The sequence below is a fragment of the Pelecanus crispus genome, chromosome 8 (assembly GCF_030463565.1).
Source record: "Pelecanus crispus isolate bPelCri1 chromosome 8, bPelCri1.pri, whole genome shotgun sequence".
In the NCBI taxonomy this organism is placed as follows: domain Eukaryota; kingdom Metazoa; phylum Chordata; class Aves; order Pelecaniformes; family Pelecanidae; genus Pelecanus; species Pelecanus crispus.
In genome coordinates this window covers 13,019,123-13,036,523 of record NC_134650.1, presented here as the reverse complement: position 1 = coordinate 13,036,523, position 17,401 = coordinate 13,019,123, and the positions used below count along the sequence as shown (strand labels likewise).

The 17,401-nt window shown below is 45.6% G+C and overlaps 1 protein-coding gene across 1 annotated transcript; it reads right to left on the bottom strand.

The window, feature by feature from the left end:
* Positions 1 to 4,156: 4,156 nt before the first annotated feature.
* On the bottom strand, positions 4,157 to 12,070 carry LOC104030882 (E3 ubiquitin/ISG15 ligase TRIM25). Its single transcript, XM_075715214.1, has 9 exons — positions 11,409 to 12,070; positions 9,361 to 9,456; positions 7,979 to 8,212; positions 7,838 to 7,860; positions 6,526 to 6,662; positions 6,031 to 6,061; positions 5,761 to 5,792; positions 4,886 to 4,924; positions 4,157 to 4,568 (listed from the first exon to the last, which is right to left on the bottom strand). The coding sequence occupies exons 1-9, from the start codon at positions 12,024 to 12,026 to the stop codon at positions 4,495 to 4,497; spliced, it is 1,284 nt and encodes a 427-aa protein (XP_075571329.1). The 5' UTR covers positions 12,027 to 12,070; the 3' UTR covers positions 4,157 to 4,494.
* Positions 12,071 to 17,401: the final 5,331 nt, after the last annotated feature.

Sequence of the window (17,401 nt, the reverse complement as noted above, 5' to 3'; positions counted from 1 at the left end):
CAATAAAACCCCTGTGCAATGTCTCTCCCTGGTTCTTCTCGGTCCTCTCCAGGCTTCCAGCTCTGTTTTACCACTCAGCAGATAAAGGCACCTTCTGATTTCGCCCAGCTCTTGGCTGGTTTATGCCACCTGGCTTCCAGCCTTGTGTAAGGAGCCTCCTGCTTTCAGCCATGTCCTCCTACTGCCTACCTGCCCACTGCCCCGGTCCTGCAGCTATACGGCGCTGTGGCAGGACGGGTGGGCTATGGGGAAAGCAGCTAAAAACGCGCCATTTTCTCTCGTCGTCCTTCCTTCCCTGTACAACTTGCCATCCACTGAGATGCTGGCCTGCATTTGCAAAATGTTGCATGAAGTTTGGAGGTGGAGAAGATGGGAACTGCCTAGCTTGCTGCCCAGAGAGTGAGATCTGTCTGCGTATTGGAGCTCATACAAACCCTCCCCATGCGGGCAGCTTGTCTGGCCACCCAGACAAATGTTAATAGTGTAAAGGAAAATAGGGACTGTCCTGGTTTCGGCTGGGATAGAGTTAATTTTTTCCTAGTAGCAGGCATAGTGCTGTGTTTTGGATTTAGTAGGAGAAGAATGTTGATAACATGCTGATGTTTTTAGTTGTTGCTGAGTACTGCTTATGTTAGTCAAGGACTTTTCAGCTTCCCATGCTCTGCCAGGTGCACAAGAAACTGGGAGGGGGCACAGCCAGAATAGTTGATCCAAACTGACCAGAGGGCTATTCCATACCATATGACGTCATGCTCAGTATATAAACTGGGGGGGGGTTGGCCGGGGAGCAGCGATCGCTGCTCGGGAGCTGTCTGGGTATCGGTCGGTGGGTGGTGAGCAATTGCATTGTGCATCACTTGCTTTGTATATTGTTATTATTATTATCATTATTATATTGTTATTATTATCATTACTGTTTTACTTTATTTCAATTATTAAACTGTTCTTATCTCAACCCAGGAGTGTTTCTCACTCTTACTCCTCCAATTCTCTCCCCCATCCCACCGGGGTAGGGGGAGTGAGCGAGCGGCTGCGTGGTGCTGAGCTGCTGGCTGGGGCTAAACCACGACAGGGACAAAACAGAAGTAACATTAAGCTACCCTGAGATTCTTGAACTTGAGCCTTTGGGGGGAGCAATCAGGGGCCTTAGGACAACCTTCCTCAAGACCTCCCATGGTTTCCCATGTGCAAAATCAAAGTGGTACCCCTGGGGTTTAGTGTCTAACCTGCTGGTCCTAGAAGGCCCTAGTGCCAGACACATAAAGGTCCAGATGTGGCACGTCTGACTTACTTAGAAAGTCCATTAGACTAAGTTACAGAAAGACGCCTGTCCTAGCTATTGAAATAAACTTTATTTATGCATTTGAATATAAATTCAGCCACATCATGCAATGCTTGGCAAAAGCAAAAAAAGATCCATAAAATCAGCTACTTCACTCTCCTCCCCTCTAAAGGTTTCCATCAAGGATGAGAAAAATGCCAAGTAAAAATGAAGTGGGTGGAGAGAAAAGAGCATAATAAATAATGAAAGATGCAATGAATCAGAGTGTTTAGGTAATCAAAATACTTACGCCATAAAGATATCAAAAATAAATAAGCTCTATCCATATCTCAGGACTACGTATCTCACAGTTATACTGCTGTCAAGAAAGAGTGTTCTGCACAAGTATCTGTGCAGATTTGCTACACTCTCAGTGTATGCCATGGTCCAATATTGTCTCCCAGAGTCAAAAACTAATTATGTGTTAGTATTTTCAGACTGTTGTTGTGGGTTAGAAGGCTTAGTTAAATAATTGCTGGACTCCGGTGTATTTTCTTACATTGCTTTCATCTAGTCTTTCACCTCTCTTTGCTCCCTCAAGGCTAATGCATAGAATATTAAAAATACAAGTCTCAAATTCAGAGGAGTCTATCTTTGCTAATACTATAGCAGGCAAATGTATGGGGAAAATAAACTGCACCATCAGTTTAGTACCTAACTCAGAAAACCTACCTTCCTAGATATTAATTTTCATCCAAAAGCTTTGTGAGCCAGCAGCCATCCAAAAGCTTTGTGAGCCTCCAGCAGTATTAAAAATGTATTTTTTCCAATCTACTTGAAATGAAATCCTTTGCTTTTGCCATATAGCAGCAATTATAAAGTCCTTATCTCCTGAATTACATTCATTTTGCTTACAATAGAGTCACCTTCTTCTGCTCCGTTTTGGCAAGTGTTTACATCAGCCACAAATTCGAGTCAAATAAGCCTAGCAGCGAAGAGCCACATGCACTTTCCCTCCAAATTAGATGCTAGGCAAGTTCCATCCAGACAATTATTGTCTTCGTTTTGGTCAGTAAGTCCCATTGGTCCTGGGTTTTAGTTATACTGGGTACTTTAATCTTAGTGTGATACTGTATTATCTGTGATCAATGCTTCAAAGGTAGTGTTACAACTATCTAGTGAGTGCTGCAGAGCTCTTCCTTAAAGCACGAATGGCCTTTACCCAGCCTGCTGCAGACATACTCACTTCTCGACTGCTCCCAGCCCTTCTGAAAGCCTTTTGTGAATGTGACTCCATTTGGGAGAACTGGATGGTTGTCTGCAGTGAAGGTTTCTGGGAGGACCCTTCTCTAAACAGGTCACAGACAATTCTGCAAGGGGCTCAGAGGTTCAAGGAGCTGACGGCTGGCATTGGAGGAAAGGTGAATTCAGTACCTCATCCTCCCTGGGGAAAGAAAATACCATCGTGGCTTCTCCAAGACTGTCAGAAATGGTGTTAAAAAAATGAGAATTGCTTACAGGCAAGGGGGTACCATATATCCAGAAACGTGGTGGTGAGGGGAGCTGCCTGGGAGCGCAGGAGTTGCTCAGCACCCTGCTGCCAGTTGCCCTTTCCCTCTGCAGGTGAGGGGGAGAGCAGTGCTCCAGTTCTCCCACGGCAGCCTATGGCTGGAGGCACGGGAATACATGTTTGTAACACGGGTTTTGCGGAGGAAATGCTAAACTGGTATTTCAGAAGGGGCTACAGAGGTGCTGACGTTTCCTAAGCGTAGTCAATGTAGTATGTGCTGTGAGATGGCGGGGAGGGAGTGACTTAAAACACCATGCTTGAGTAACTCTCGCTCTCTGTAGTGATTTGCAGCAGTGCAGTTAACGCACTGTCTGCAGCAGCGGCACTGAACTGCATTGGCTGGTCATGGCTCCTTCACCTTGGGTAAAAGCAGTAACTACCTGGCAGCCAGAGAGAAGCCCAGGTAATAAAAGTGCTGAAGGACAACATCATTTCTTTTGCCTCACTTGAGTGGTTGAGAGCAGCTGTCCTTCGGGTCTCACTGGCTTCGAGCAGTAGGGAATATTTGCAAAGTCACCTTGAGCTACTGCTGAGCTCCCAAAATTTGGCCGCATACTTTCCGTTATGCTGACAATTGATGTCTGCAGCACAGCAAGGGCTGCGGATTCATTACAGCTTGGCGAATCTGTTTAAACCACGAAGGGAGATGTTACTCTAAAGCTGAGATGGATTTTGCTGAGTTTATTGGTTTTAATCCCTGCAGTTAGGTATAAGTTGATTATCAGAAGTGACAGAATAGAGTTGTAACCATGAATCCTAATTTATATAGAAGCACCTGGAACTTTAGCATTTATTTCTTAAAGATGTTTGTGTTGGCAACCCTGGTTTGCAGTAGAATATTTTTATCATTTGGAGAAGAAGAAACACCCAGGTTGTGAACCTACATGTTGGATCTGAACCACAGCTAGGCACAGAGAAGCCTACAGAACAAAGAGTGAGCCTGTCTGCCTGGCAGTGTCCATGAAATCCCTTTGTGGAGTTGACATGCAATAACGGCTACATCTGGAAAGCACAGCATGTGCTTGATCAGAAAAGAACATCTGTACACATGGAGATGTGGCCGGTAAAGCATCTTCGTACACAGCTGATCGTGGTATTTTGCATGGCTCTTTGAGCGTTCTGTAGAAGTGTTAAAATGTGGCTTAGAGGCTGACTAAGCTGGCTTTGTACAAAGATAATTAATTCTTTGCTACAAAGATCACTTGTGTTAAATGTGATAATCCAAATCTGTGGCGTGGTCCCGAACAGCTTTCTACTGCAGCCATCCACAAACAACACTCTCAACAATTAATTTCTGGTGATGGTATGAAATCAGACAGCCTTGCTTATCTGTATCTATAGCCACTTATTTCATTAGCCAACCACATAATGACAACACCATCACCACAATTAATAGACAATAAATTAATACACAAATAGCATTAGTACCAGGAGATGATATAGTTCACAGTTCAGAAGCCAGCAGCAGTTGCAGATTTTCTTATGTTCGTCTTAATTCTTAGTACTTCTTTTCTAAACTTGCATATGCTACAGAATTGTTTTTAATAGCAGGTATGCAGGGAAGGTCAAGGCACTTGGCAGGTCCCCATTATTAGAGGACGTTTTTGACAATATTTAACTTTTTCTTTCTATCTCAGTTCTGACTTCTTTTTTCATCTCTCCCTTACTTCTGGGCATATGCGGACCATATATTTTGTTTACTCTTGAAGCGCTCTGGTCCTCTCCGTTGGTTTTGTGCTGTAGGAATACACAAGATGGAAAAGCTTCACTTACTGTAATAATAAAGTAATATTTTATTGCTCTGCTAATAACATATTTGACAAGTTGCTTCTAAGTACAGCTTTGCATTGCCCCTGTTTCAAGTAACTGTCTGGTTCTTTGTAGAACGCAGACATTAATATGTCTGTAGAAGACTGAGCTCACAAGACAAATAAATGGCCATGTGCACTGATATAAAAATATACCTCTAGATTTGAGGCTGGCATTATGTTAAGTTATATATATAGTTATAGTTAAGCCATGCTGTGTCATTAAAACTCCATTTAATCGCTTACCTGCACCATATGCATCTTGTGCTCTCCATGCATTATCAGCTGCATGAATTAGTGAAAAAAGAAAACAAGATTTTTTTCTGTTTTTTCAAATGTGTCTGGTAAAACAAACATGTTTGCACTTAGGGCAAGACTACATTGTCCTCAACCCCCCGTTTGAACAACTGTTCTCAAACACATCCCTCCCAAAGTAAAATTTTACCATTAACCTGTCCCTAAGAAACGCTTGTCAGAAGATAATATTTTTCCCCTCCAAAAATTAAAAAGTGGTGAAGAAAGTAGGATTTTATTTTGAATTTATGCATTAAGAAAAACTTGTCTGCAAACTGAACTTTAGTTGCAGCAATTAAGAAATATTAAAAAAAAATCTTTCAAATAACTTCTAAATAAGTTTTTTTCAAAAAAGCTTGTAGAAAAGATGCACCACTGTACCCAGCAGAAATCTATTTGAGTATTGGATTAGTGCTATCTGAAGAGAAATACTGTTTACAGATTTAATATCCCCTGCAGCATTTAGATTTGTCTGGCAATCCTTTCAGGCACTGGGTTTGCTCCAGCTCCTGCTCAGTTGGTGGGAACCCCTCCACGGTCTTTCCTCAGAGCAGGCTGAGACTTTGCTGAGTACTGAAGCAAACCCAGTCTCTCCTTCAGGCTGAAGATAAAATGATTTCTCTGGTGAGTTCCCAGAGATTTCTGCCCACTGTAGATTTTGAGAACTGTGCCCTGAGGCTGCACTCTTACTCGTCTCACCTCTGGCAAGGAGAGCAGATGCATGCAACAAAATGCTGTTCACATTTTTAGGTGAGATATTTTCTCTGCAAGACTCATAGCCCCAGGCCACAGTCCTGAGGAATAACTAGTTTTTTCTGAATACTTACAGCTTGCATAGGTACCAGCATTGGAAGCCTCACTGTAAAGAAAGAGTGTTGAATATTAGTGCCTTGTAAAACATGAATCACATCTTGTTAATAACGAAATAAGGGATGTGAATAGATCTGACCGCCTCTTTTGAGACGATGGACAGCCTTCTAGAGTCTGCTTGGCTCTCCTTGAGACTGAAGCAGAGGAGCACAGGACACACGGTCCTTAAATGAACAACTGTTAGAGAAATTTGCAGGGAACATTTGTAAGTAAAGAAAAGGATTTACCTGTTCCACGTAATCTGGTTGGCGAGTTCACCTGAGAAAGATGGAGAAGAATGTTTTACAAAGCTGGCAGTGCATTCAAGTTCGGGACTTGGTACTGTGCCCCTGGATCTCATGGTCGGGGATAAACTAGGTGGGAATGGGGGTGGGCAAATGAAAAGGACGTTTCTCAAAAGCATGATTGAGCACCCAAAGACTCGGGAGGTAGGTGGGAGCAGGAAACCACATCAGACAGAAGAGAATCTGCCTTATGCTGATTAGGAGCAGACCTCTTCCTTGTTATCCCCAGAAACAGTCTTTCTGCCCCCTTCACCTTCCCCTCTCCAACACCCCAAGATAGCATCTGAATCCTCACTGGCCCCTCAAGGCCATGCACATGCCCCATATAAAGGAGCCAGTGTTCAGCAGCCATCTGCCTGGCTCACCAAACCCCATGGCTTTCTGTTTTCCACTCGGGGCCAGCGGTGCGGGGCCAGTGGGTCGGGGCAGATCACTCACTCTGCACACCTTCCAGCAGTGTGCCCAGGCGACTCATGAAGTCCCACGTCAGACGTCGGTAGTGGTCAACACTGGCCTGATTCAGCTGCACCACCACCGCATCCATCTCGCTGACACCAAAATTCTGATGTGCAATCCTAGGGCACAGGCAGGCATTTCACCAAGGAAAACCATTTAGCATTAGAAAATTAACAAACTTCTTTGTTAGGAAGGACTCTACAAAGAGGAGGGTGCTTTGGCAACATGAAGTATCAGGTAAACAGCTCTCTGATAAGGTTAAGTGAGTTGCAATTGTTATATATTGTTATTTATTTGGTAATGCCTTTTGCTTACCAAACCTGGATGGGAACTTTCGAATGCTGAAAATGAGAAAAGGGGAGGCATTTTGTTAAAACCCTTGTGCGAACAGTGCTTCGACCTGCCACAGGCAGGCTCTCACTGCTCTAGCACAACTGCTGCCATGATAGAAAGAAAATGCCAAACATATTAAATGGTGTCCAGGCTTCTGGAAAATGACTTTGATCCCACAGGCTAGATTTTGACTTGTGGCACAGTTGTGAGTAATGGACTGTGCTGCTGCCAGCACAGCCCCTAGGTACACGGTGATTCAAAGTTATCCTTAACAATCCCAAGTTCAAACTCAGCTTTAATTTGTACAAGTTACAGAGATGACATCTTAAAATCCAGCTAGATGTTTGAGCTAGCCCTTCACATGGCTGGGGAATTTAGTGCTGCAGCAAAATCTCTTCTGGATCTGTAACTTACTGTTGGTGTGGTTTTGCACCATTGAATTACAGCTGATACCCAGATGTCGATTAGGAAGTGATAAGTTATAAATTAAATGTATCACTTGCAAGAGAAGGGATAATAAATCTGTCTAGCTATTAAGCTTGTCCACAAGCAGAAGCAAGAATCGGTGGGAAATGAGCCAGTTACCTCTGCAGCCAAAGGCTGTTCACTGGGACTTACGTGCAGGAGTGTCACCAATATGCATCCAAGAGTGTTGCTGTAAACTGAACCCTATGGGCTTAATCTCTGATAAAAATGTTTTTCTCGTAATAAAAGCCAGTGGCTTTCATCAGAATCCAGCACTCGTGTAGCTGCCAAGGAAACTGAAACTTAAAGGGACCACTGGAACGGCAGGCGGGTATCTCTCTGTCCTTGTTAATTGTGTGGATGTGGTGCTCTCTGGCTCAGCTGGAATACGGAGCAGCTTTGCAGCATAGGGTGCCAGGACAGAGGGGCACAGGCAGTGGGTGTCAACACCATATTTTTTCAAAGAAGAAAACAAGTGTTTTCAGGTGGAACATACCTGTCCATGGCCAGTTTAAATTCCTACAAATAGGATTGCCAAAAAAAAAAAGAAAAAAATTGTTTAGCGTGATTTCCAGAAAGAGCAGCTGGCTGAGAAATAGGCATATTCATGAAGAAAAGCAGAATACCAGCTGCTTACTTTGAAGAAGATGAAAATATCTGGTTGCACTCTCATCTTCTGCAAAGACTGAAGATACTGTGCAACCTCATCTCTCTTCTCTTCCATTTCTTTCCTCACTTTGGCAATGTCTGCCAGTTGTTTTTTCTCATTGGATTGAATGCCACCCAGGACCATCTTCTGTTTCTGAATCATCTCTGTCTTCAGCTCTTCAAACAGCTTTTGCAGCTGAGAAGTCACTGTTTTCGTATTGGTCTAAATGAACAGATAAGAAAATGGTGCACTGTCTCAGGAACCCAACACTTCAACTTAGTGTATGGGTAGACATGGCACTTTGGGACATAGAATCATAGAATCGTTTAGGTTGGAAAAGACCTTTAAGATCATCCAGTCCAACCATTAACCTACACTACCAAGTCCACACTAAACCAACCAAGGGTAGACTAGACTAAACCATGTCCCAAAGTGCCACATCTACACATTTTTTGAACACTTCCAGGGATGGTGACTCCACCACCTCTCTGGGCAGCCTGTTCCAATGCTTGACCACCCTTTCCGTAAAGAAATTTTTCCTAATTTCCAACCTAAACCTCCCCTGGCGCAGCTTGAGCCCATTTCCTCTCGTCCTATCGCTAACTACATGGTTTAGTAGGCATGGTGGTGGTGTTGGGTTGATGGTTGGACTGATGATCTTAGAGGTCCTTTCCAACCTTAATGATTCCTAGTTTTTACTTTCATTAAAAAATAATCCAGCCACCAAGCCAGGAAACATGAAATTAATTATTACTCTACCCTTAATTGGTTTAGTGGTGGACTTAGTAGTGTTAAGTTAATGGTTGGACTGGATGATCTTAAAGGTCTTTTCCAACCTAAACGATTCTGTGATTCTATGTCCATTAATTAGGATTGCATCTATCCTTTGCACTGGCTTTAGAAGGAAGCAGACAATAAGCATTCACTTACAGTATCTGATTAAACAGTGGGTTATGAAAATTATCGTGCTATAGTAACAAAATCAGATAAAATTCAGCTAGCAATGCAAGAACTGTATCGGTACACACTGAAAATCCCACTTGTAGACTCAAATTGTTCTTCTTTTATTTAACAGATAGAAAACTTTAAAAATACATAATGATACATGCAATCTGTGATTTGCCAGTCCTGCAACCTGCTCGGTGCAACCACAATAAATGGTGGAGCCTCCCAGCTGGTTCCTCTTGTGGAGCTACGCTGGGAGGCCGTGAGACAGCTTGGCTTCTGGCAGTTTCTTACACCAGTGTTTTCCCTGCTTTGGACTGTATCTCTTTGTAGTCATCTGCTTCTAACAGTATAGTTGCCATCGCTTATTTCTTAGAAATTGTGGAGGAAAGATGCTCTGAATTAGCAACGACCCGGCTACCAACCTTGATCTGATTCTCACTTTTCTGGAGCTTTTCTAGGGCAGTAGCTAAAGCGCTTTTACGTTCCTGCAGCCATGTCACGGTGTCTGAGAGTTCACCCTAGCAGAAGGAAAGACAGCATTGAACTTCACAGCAGGGAAGCAGCACGGGTAGCTTTAAACCAGACTGGCAGTTTGTGGAGCTGGTGAAATGGCACAGGCACATTCTACCTGCCCGCTTTCACCAGTGAGTCCTATAATAAACTGTGTTCGCTTGCCTCCTCATAAAGATAGGGCACAACAGAAAACTGATAAGATCTTGAAATCTTTTGGGTCAATGTTTAATTTTTATATATGTGTAACTTTGTATGTGGTAGGTTAATAAACAACTTCCCCTTTGAATAAGTAAATTTCACTTTAAATAAATCTCACTTTATCCGTTAAAGCTCTGTTCTTGCCAGAATCTTCACATGTGCCTAATGTGATCCAAATCCTTAGTTTTCACATCTGTCAGCAGCTGTGGGATCTGAGGATAAGGTAATAAGCAACTATCTTTTCTGAAGATCAGGGAAACAGTGGTACACACTCACCCAAGCTGTTTATTTTAACGGATACCACAATCATTGAGTGCTGCTATACTGTATGATAACACATTTCAGAGGCGACATTAAACCTCATTCTTCAGGGATTAGACAGTGTCTGAATGGTTCTGGTTGCTCCTGGCTGCCTCCAGCAGCATTTTCACACCTCGAGCACCCATGAATGGCCACACCAGACACAGCTGCGAGATTCCCGTTTCTTTAATACAAATGATGCCAAAAAGCTTAGGTTTTCCATGAGATAGTTGTCACAGCTGAGAAGTTTTAATTTTTGAAAAATTAGAAGACAAATAACCAAATGTGACTGAGGTTCCTTGCACCAAAACCCTTTTATAATTCCTCCTGAAGAGCTGCATTCCTGATTTCCCTGGTTATCCTGGGGAGTTTAACAAAACAATCCAAGAGGAATATGCAGCTGAGATCTCAGCTTACCCATGGAGATGGCTTCCCCATAGACAGGGCAGTGTTTACCAGCTCCAGGGATGAAGGAAATGGCTACTTTCCTGCACAGCTCACTTCTGTTTGGCAGCCCTGAATTTTTTGTATGTAACGCAGGGGAGAAAATTAGTTTGCAGTATGTATAACTGCAAAGGATGCTTCATGCTAATTCCTGAGGAGGCTATGACCTGTCCTGAGGTGCAGAGCAAGCCAGACGTTTCCTGCCCACGCACCAGGTTGCTGCAGGGTGTTTTGCTTGGGCTCTAAGCTGAGCCCAGAAATTTCAAATGCAAGCCAGTGAGCGAGCGTAGCAAATACATTTTATCCTCTCAGTCTCAGCTGATTCTGGAGCATTTCAAGGACAGCAGCTGGACTCAAAGGCAGGGACATCGAGGCCCTACGTCTCTGTGCCCGCTGGGACAGCTGGGACGTTGGCTCAGCAAAACTTAGGGCAAAGGGAGGAAAGGAGCCAGAGGGAAGGGCCTCGAGTGGGAAAACCTGTTTCCCAACCCAAAGTTCAGCAGTGGTGGGGTCCCAGAGCCTCTGTGGAGGAAGAGACTTCTTAATCCCAGCCCAGAATACGCTTGTCAGTGGCAGTTTGCAGTTGCCTGGGGCTGTGCAGGACGGGCATGCGCCTCAGTGGCACGGGACAGCAGAGCCCTGCACCCACCTCTCACCTGCTCTCCCACACGCACGTCCACGTCAACACGCACTACAGGATTTACCCACCCTTGTCCCGGTCAGCCCCAAACACCTTCCTCTGCTCTTCTCCCTCTGCTTAGCCTGCCAGGCTGCTTTGGCAACACAAAGGAGGAAATGAAAAGCAAATTAGAGCACAGCGCACCAGTCCCTGCTGGGGCGGACATGAAATCCCCGGCGCTGCTGCCTGCCCCTCCACCCTTGCCCCCTGTCCCCATTCCCTGGTGAAAGCCTTACCACCCCTCCTGCAGCTTCCCCCCCTTCCTCCAGGTCAGGGGTTTGCAGCAAACACTGCAGGGGCCGTGGGGAGAGGAGAGGGGAGAGGAGAGCCCCTTACCAGCTGTTTGTCATGTGCCTCCTTCAGGGTGATGATGCTGTGGCCCTTGTGGCATCCCGCAATAGAGCAGAGCATGCAGATGTACTGCCCCTCATCCTGGCAGTAGCACTCCAGCAGCCTGCCGTGCTCCAGGCACCTCCTCTCCTCCACCGCAGGGCCTGCGCCCACCTCCACCACATGGTGCTCCTCCTGGGAAACCTTGGCGTTGTGTTTGTTCAGATGGGCCTGGCACAAAGACGCATTGCAGACCAGGCAGGTTTTCACGGCTGGCTGGGGCTGATCCAGGCAGAAGTCACATGCAATCACCTCTTTCTTCCCCTCTGCAGAGCCCTTGCCCTGTTCTTTGGAAGCGGTGGCTATAAATGCCTCCACAATGTTGCATAGTTGGAAATTCTTCTGCAGCTCCAGGATGGGCCCCAGCTGGAGCTTGCACATGGGACAGGAGTAAGGGGCTTTGGATTGCTGCTGGGCACCGAGTGCCTTCTGGATGCACTGCTTGCAGAAGCTGTGACCGCAGCTCAGTGACACTGGGTTCTTGTACAGGCACAGGCAGATGGGACAGCTGAGTTCATCTTCCAGGCTGGCACCCTCTCCAAATTCTTCCTTAGCTTTTGCCATGGATGCAGAAATGACGGCGTTAGCCAGTCTGCAAGAAACGAAACTAAAAGCCCTTCGTTTCCGCCCTGCAACAGGCCAGCAGTGATACGCTCTCCCTCTCGGACTCCACCCGCAAACAGCTCTTGTAAACTACGGCAGCCGCTTTGAGATGTTTGCCCTCAGCTGCTGTGTGGACTCAGGCAGCATCGCCCAGTGTGTGAGCTCCCAGCAGGCTGGTGGGAGCAGGGGTGCTGGGGAGGCACTCACACGCAGGGCACGAGATGGGCAATTCTCCTACAGCCCCCTGCTCGCCCAGAAAAATCCTCCATCCCACGCCAGAGGCACCGAATTAAGAGATAAACCATGGATGAGAAGAGTATGAGCCTGGCTGGGGTAAGCCAGGAATTCCCTCTGCTTTGGTTCTTCTCCACAACAGTTACAGATGCTCCCCTAAAGGTAAAATAGGGAGAACCCAGGGGAAAGTTTTACTGGCACTTGTTGAGGCTGGTCTCCTACCTGCAGCCAGCTACAGGGAAATGGGGGCTGATAAAGGCTCCTGGAAAGGCTCTCTAGGATAGGAATATCCCTGTACCGTGTCAGGAGCCTTGCTTACCTTGCTTTGCACCTGTACCACCTGAGACCGGGCAGAGCAGCAGCCACTGCAGGTGCATTTGGGAAAGCCAACTCTACCCGCATGGTTTTCCATATCGTTTTGGTGTATAAAATGCAAAAGAGAAAACACAGCCACTTTCTTCTAAGACTGAACAAGGATTTCTTTTTGCATATGCAAAACTGTAGTGTCCCTCAAGGTCCTTAACTGTCCCTGCTGAGGTGGACAGCTCCTGCCTGGACCTCTTCATGAAAATACCATGGCTCTGTCTGAAAGCAGGAGAACCACAGGCAGCAGGCAGGAATGTCATCTCTTCCTCTCCAAGGTGCTTGGACAATGATAAGAACAAACTAATCCTGGCCCCATATGGCACAGACTAAAGGCACAGGAGTTTTCCTTTTTATTACTCCCTTTGCTGCAAGATTATTGCATAGGTGAGGAGAAAATTAAAATTGAGGCAAGAAGTAGGTAAGTGATCCATCAGAGAGCTCACAGCAGCAGAAAGCAAGGGAAACCAGGTGTCTTACCACCTAGTCTCTACTCACTTCACACAGGCCAGCTTTGCTTCTGCAACGGATGGCTTAGGTTGTGCAGGATGGGCAGAGGTAAAAGCTGATACATTAGAGCAAAGATCAGCATTGCTGCTGCTTAGTTCTATAGCAGTCAATGTTGTGCCATCACCTTATAAACTAAATTACCATTGAGTTTTGCAAACTAAATTACTTTAATAACCTGCAGCCGGCACAGCATTTGATACAGCCGAGCAAAAAAGCACAAGTTAATGGAATTTCCATCGTGATTAACAGAATAAGGTAGGAGCTCTTGCAGTAAGCAGCAGTGTGCTGTGATATACCCCACAGAAGCCTTGCCCTCACACAGATGAGTCGTCACAGCAGCCCAAAATCCAATTTCTAATATGCCAGCTTAGCACAGCCTCCACACAGCAGCAGTCCTGATACGTAGGCCTGGAAATACAAAACAGCCCCTTGTCCCCACATTGCTACTGGAGCTTCAAAGAGCCGTCAGACATGCCGAAGGTGGCATGGGTGGGATAATTCAAAGGGATGCTTGCTGTCTCTATAAACCTGAGGCTCTCAGCAGGATCTCCATCCTTGACAGACACATTATAAAATGACAGTCTGTTTCTTCCACAGCAGGTAGCACTCAAAGTTGGGATGAACGATTCCAAGCTTCCAGCACCTCGCCATTGCTGGTGTCCACCTACCAGAAATGACAGCCCTCCAAGAAGCTCTGCTCACTCTGCACATGTGGAATGGCTCTGCGTGTATTTGATACCCCAAGTCGTAAAGAACCGAGTGAGAATGCAAAGCCTGCGTTGCCACTGTAAGGAACTTAGAGAACATTACAAAAGAGTAGAATTATTTACATAGAAAGAGTAGATTGTTTACTTTGTAAGACAAACTCCACCTGCCACTGCTGTGATGAGTTCTCAGCTTTCCCCATGCTTTAAATCAAAGTAATGCTACAGGCAGAAGAGGTCTTGCTATTCTCTTCTCTTAATCCTCCCAGAAAACTCCTAGGATATCCACACCTCTTTACCCAGAGCCCATTTTAACAGGGTGTATTCAAGGCATGTCCCAAAGTGCTGAAGCCTAGGACAAGCACCCTTTTATGTACACGTATGTGAAAATAATCAAATACAATGTTAATAATCAGTTCTTCTAGAGGTACTTGGTGTACTTGGTGTCTTATTACAGTCCTTTCTTAAACATGTTTTGTTAGCTTCTCCATCTTGCTTGTCATGTAACGAAATGGTGGTCACTTAGCAGGTGGTGCTTTAAGTAAGGACTGCATGTCTGAGAGGAATTGCTGGAAAAGCCTTAGAGTACTGTCTGTTGTTAATTCATCCAAAATAAAGGGCGGCGTTGGCAGTTTTATACCACCTTTGTTAGGAACTGGCTTGTGTTCCCTAAAACAGGCAGAAGGACATCAGAAGAGCAGCAAGTCATCAGAAAACCATCACCGACCCCATCCCTGAGCCAACAGCTGCATCCCCCACTCCACACGCAGCCTCGATGGGAGATACAGAAAGCTGCTTCTGCCCTCCCCTCCCTCTGCAGCTTTACCAGGGACTCCCCTCTGACCAGTCTCTTCCCAGAACCCCAAATCCCTTCAACATCATTAGGATGAAGTTCACTCCATGGACAGTATCTGTCCCCAGAGGACCTTGTCTCAGCCACCTCAGCCCCAGCTTTTTGCCAGGACAGACCCTAGCATCATGTTTGCGGTTACAGCCCTCAAGTTCCCGCAGCAGGAGCTAACGAGGTGCTGAGGCAGCGGCTGGGATGCTGGGACAGCAAACGAGAGGTGCTACATTATCACAGCCAAGGGGCAACTGCTTCACCCGAAATGCAGGGCTGGGGAAAGGCTGGGCTGGGGGAGCCTGTGTGCAGCGGTGGGCTGTGGTGGAGGAACAGCACTGGGCAGGCACTGGCAGAATGACTCGGGAGAAAAGCCGTGAACTTTGTAGACTCATGACTTCACTGCATGTTTCGGCTTCTTACAAGCAGAAGGCAATGCAAACTGGAGGACGACTCAGGGTATCTGAGCTCATCAGTCCTTTGCATATCCACCCAGGGACCTAAATATTCAGGAATTGCCCGCAGAATGCGTCTCCAGAACAGGTGCAGAGGGTACAGAAAAATAAGCCATGTTGTGTATGAAGAGTCACACATGACCTCTGTTAATATTTTGCGGCTTCTCCAGGTCTCTGACAAAGCCAGGCTCAGTGTGCCCAAGGGGCAGCCAGGGTGAGCCCAGGGAGCTGCGGGCCTGCAGTGCACACGGGCTGGGCTAGCAGACCCGCACCGCTGAACTATCAGTCACCTGAAACAACATGTAATGCAATAGTAGACCACCTTCGGAAGAGCTTACCTGGCTCAAATTGCTGCAAAAGCCTGTAAAATACATTTTGAAAGTAGAATTAGCATAGCGCAGGCAAAGGCCAGCCCAAGAGCTGAGTATCTCTGGGAAGGGAGATGCTGTTAGGTACCTTGGTGAAAAGAAGTGGGTCCTTCTGATCTCTCAGAGCCTCCAGCTCCTGTACATCACGGCTGGCTGCATCCTTCTGATCTTTGTGGTTTTGTATCTGCACCTGAATCCGAGAAAGCTGTTGTTCCTTGTATTGACTGAGAGCTTTCAGGACCTCTCCTTTTTTGTCATCTAGCCGCAGATACATCTCTTCGAAGAGGCTCTCCAGCCGATTCCTCTACGTGCTCTCCTTAGTCTATTACGAAAACACTTTCAAAGCTGTTAGGGACTGAATCTTGCATTTTCCACACTAACTCTCACTCAGAAAAGAACCTGGTCTTTTCTGGGCTGAGAGAAGTAACTACTAACTTACTTAGTGCCTCTCCATATGACAGCAAACCAGAATGTCCCACTGACAGCAGAAAGGCCAAGTGACGTAAGTGGCCTTCCCCAGCGTCTGGCACCTGACCAGGAAAATAGTGCTTCTTGCACAATGCTTGCTGAAGATTTTCCACTATGCATGTATTTCCATACTCTGCACTGGTGTTTTTCTACAGCTACATTGCTTTTGGTCCTTTTAAGGATGGGTGAGGGAAAACAGTTTCTCTGCTTCCTGCCTCCACCAAGCTTCTCTCACTGTTTGAAAGCAGCTATGCTGTCAGACAGGACACTGCCAACAGGTACAGTTGTGTCTTCAGACTAGAAGGGCACATTTCCTTTGCCCAGTGCCAGGATTTCTAGTCCCATCACTTTTACTGGTGGAGGAAGGCAAGTGCCAGTTCTGCCTAACCGGAATGAACTAGGATTTGGAGACCTGTGTTAAATTCCCTGCTCTTTCAGAGCTTTTAGATAGGTATTTGCATGCTGGGAGCAAACACCAGACACTTTGGGGCAATCTTTTAACCTCATTCCTACCAACTTCTTAGAACCACAGGCTAACCTAAAGGGATTTCTTCTTGTAAAGAGGAATAAAATCACTATAATATGGTCTGTATCTTTTTGATAAATATTTTAGAGTCTGCAAATTGAATAAGGCTGGGGGGGAAAAAAAGCCAGCCACCACCCACCAATCAGGAGGCATGGACTTAGAAAATTTCAAGCTCAGAGGTCCTTTGGAAACGAAGAACGTACTTCCCAGAGTGGTAAGAAAGTTGTTCAGCATCCTCCCTCAAAGAAGAAACCTAGAAAATATCTGAGAAACCACTCAGGAACTAAAAAAGCTTTGGAATCCATGATCTGGGGAAGGGCAAAAGAAAACCTTATCTCATCAGGTACCAGCATGCAACCATCCCCGGAGTGATGCAGGACCTTGGAACAAACCTTTACTTCCTTCTCATTTCAGCAGGTTTGCTATGCTTTGATTCAGCGCATCTTCGTGTTTTTTCATTGTTTTCAGAGTTTCAGGAAAAACACTCTATAAAAATAACCAAAGGGAGATATCAGGATAGGACTGACATATGTGCATAAGATCAGCAATTTTATGGAAATGGGTTAAGCTAGACCTGCAAAAAGTTTGTTCACTGCATGCTCTCAGGACAAATCAATACATTAAGGTTTACTGGAAGACTTTATCCTTGAACAAATACCACAATTATGAGCACAGGAAAGACATTTTGAAACGGAAAACTCTTCATGTGCAATAGCCACACCTAAAGCTACTTTCAGGGCTGACAGCTTCTTTTCTGTTACTCTGTCATTAATTTTCTTTGCATAATGCAGCCCAGGCTGATCTTCCGGCTTGAAAGTGCACTGGCTTGAAAGTGCACTGAGGACTAAAAGCATAGCTACAAGCATG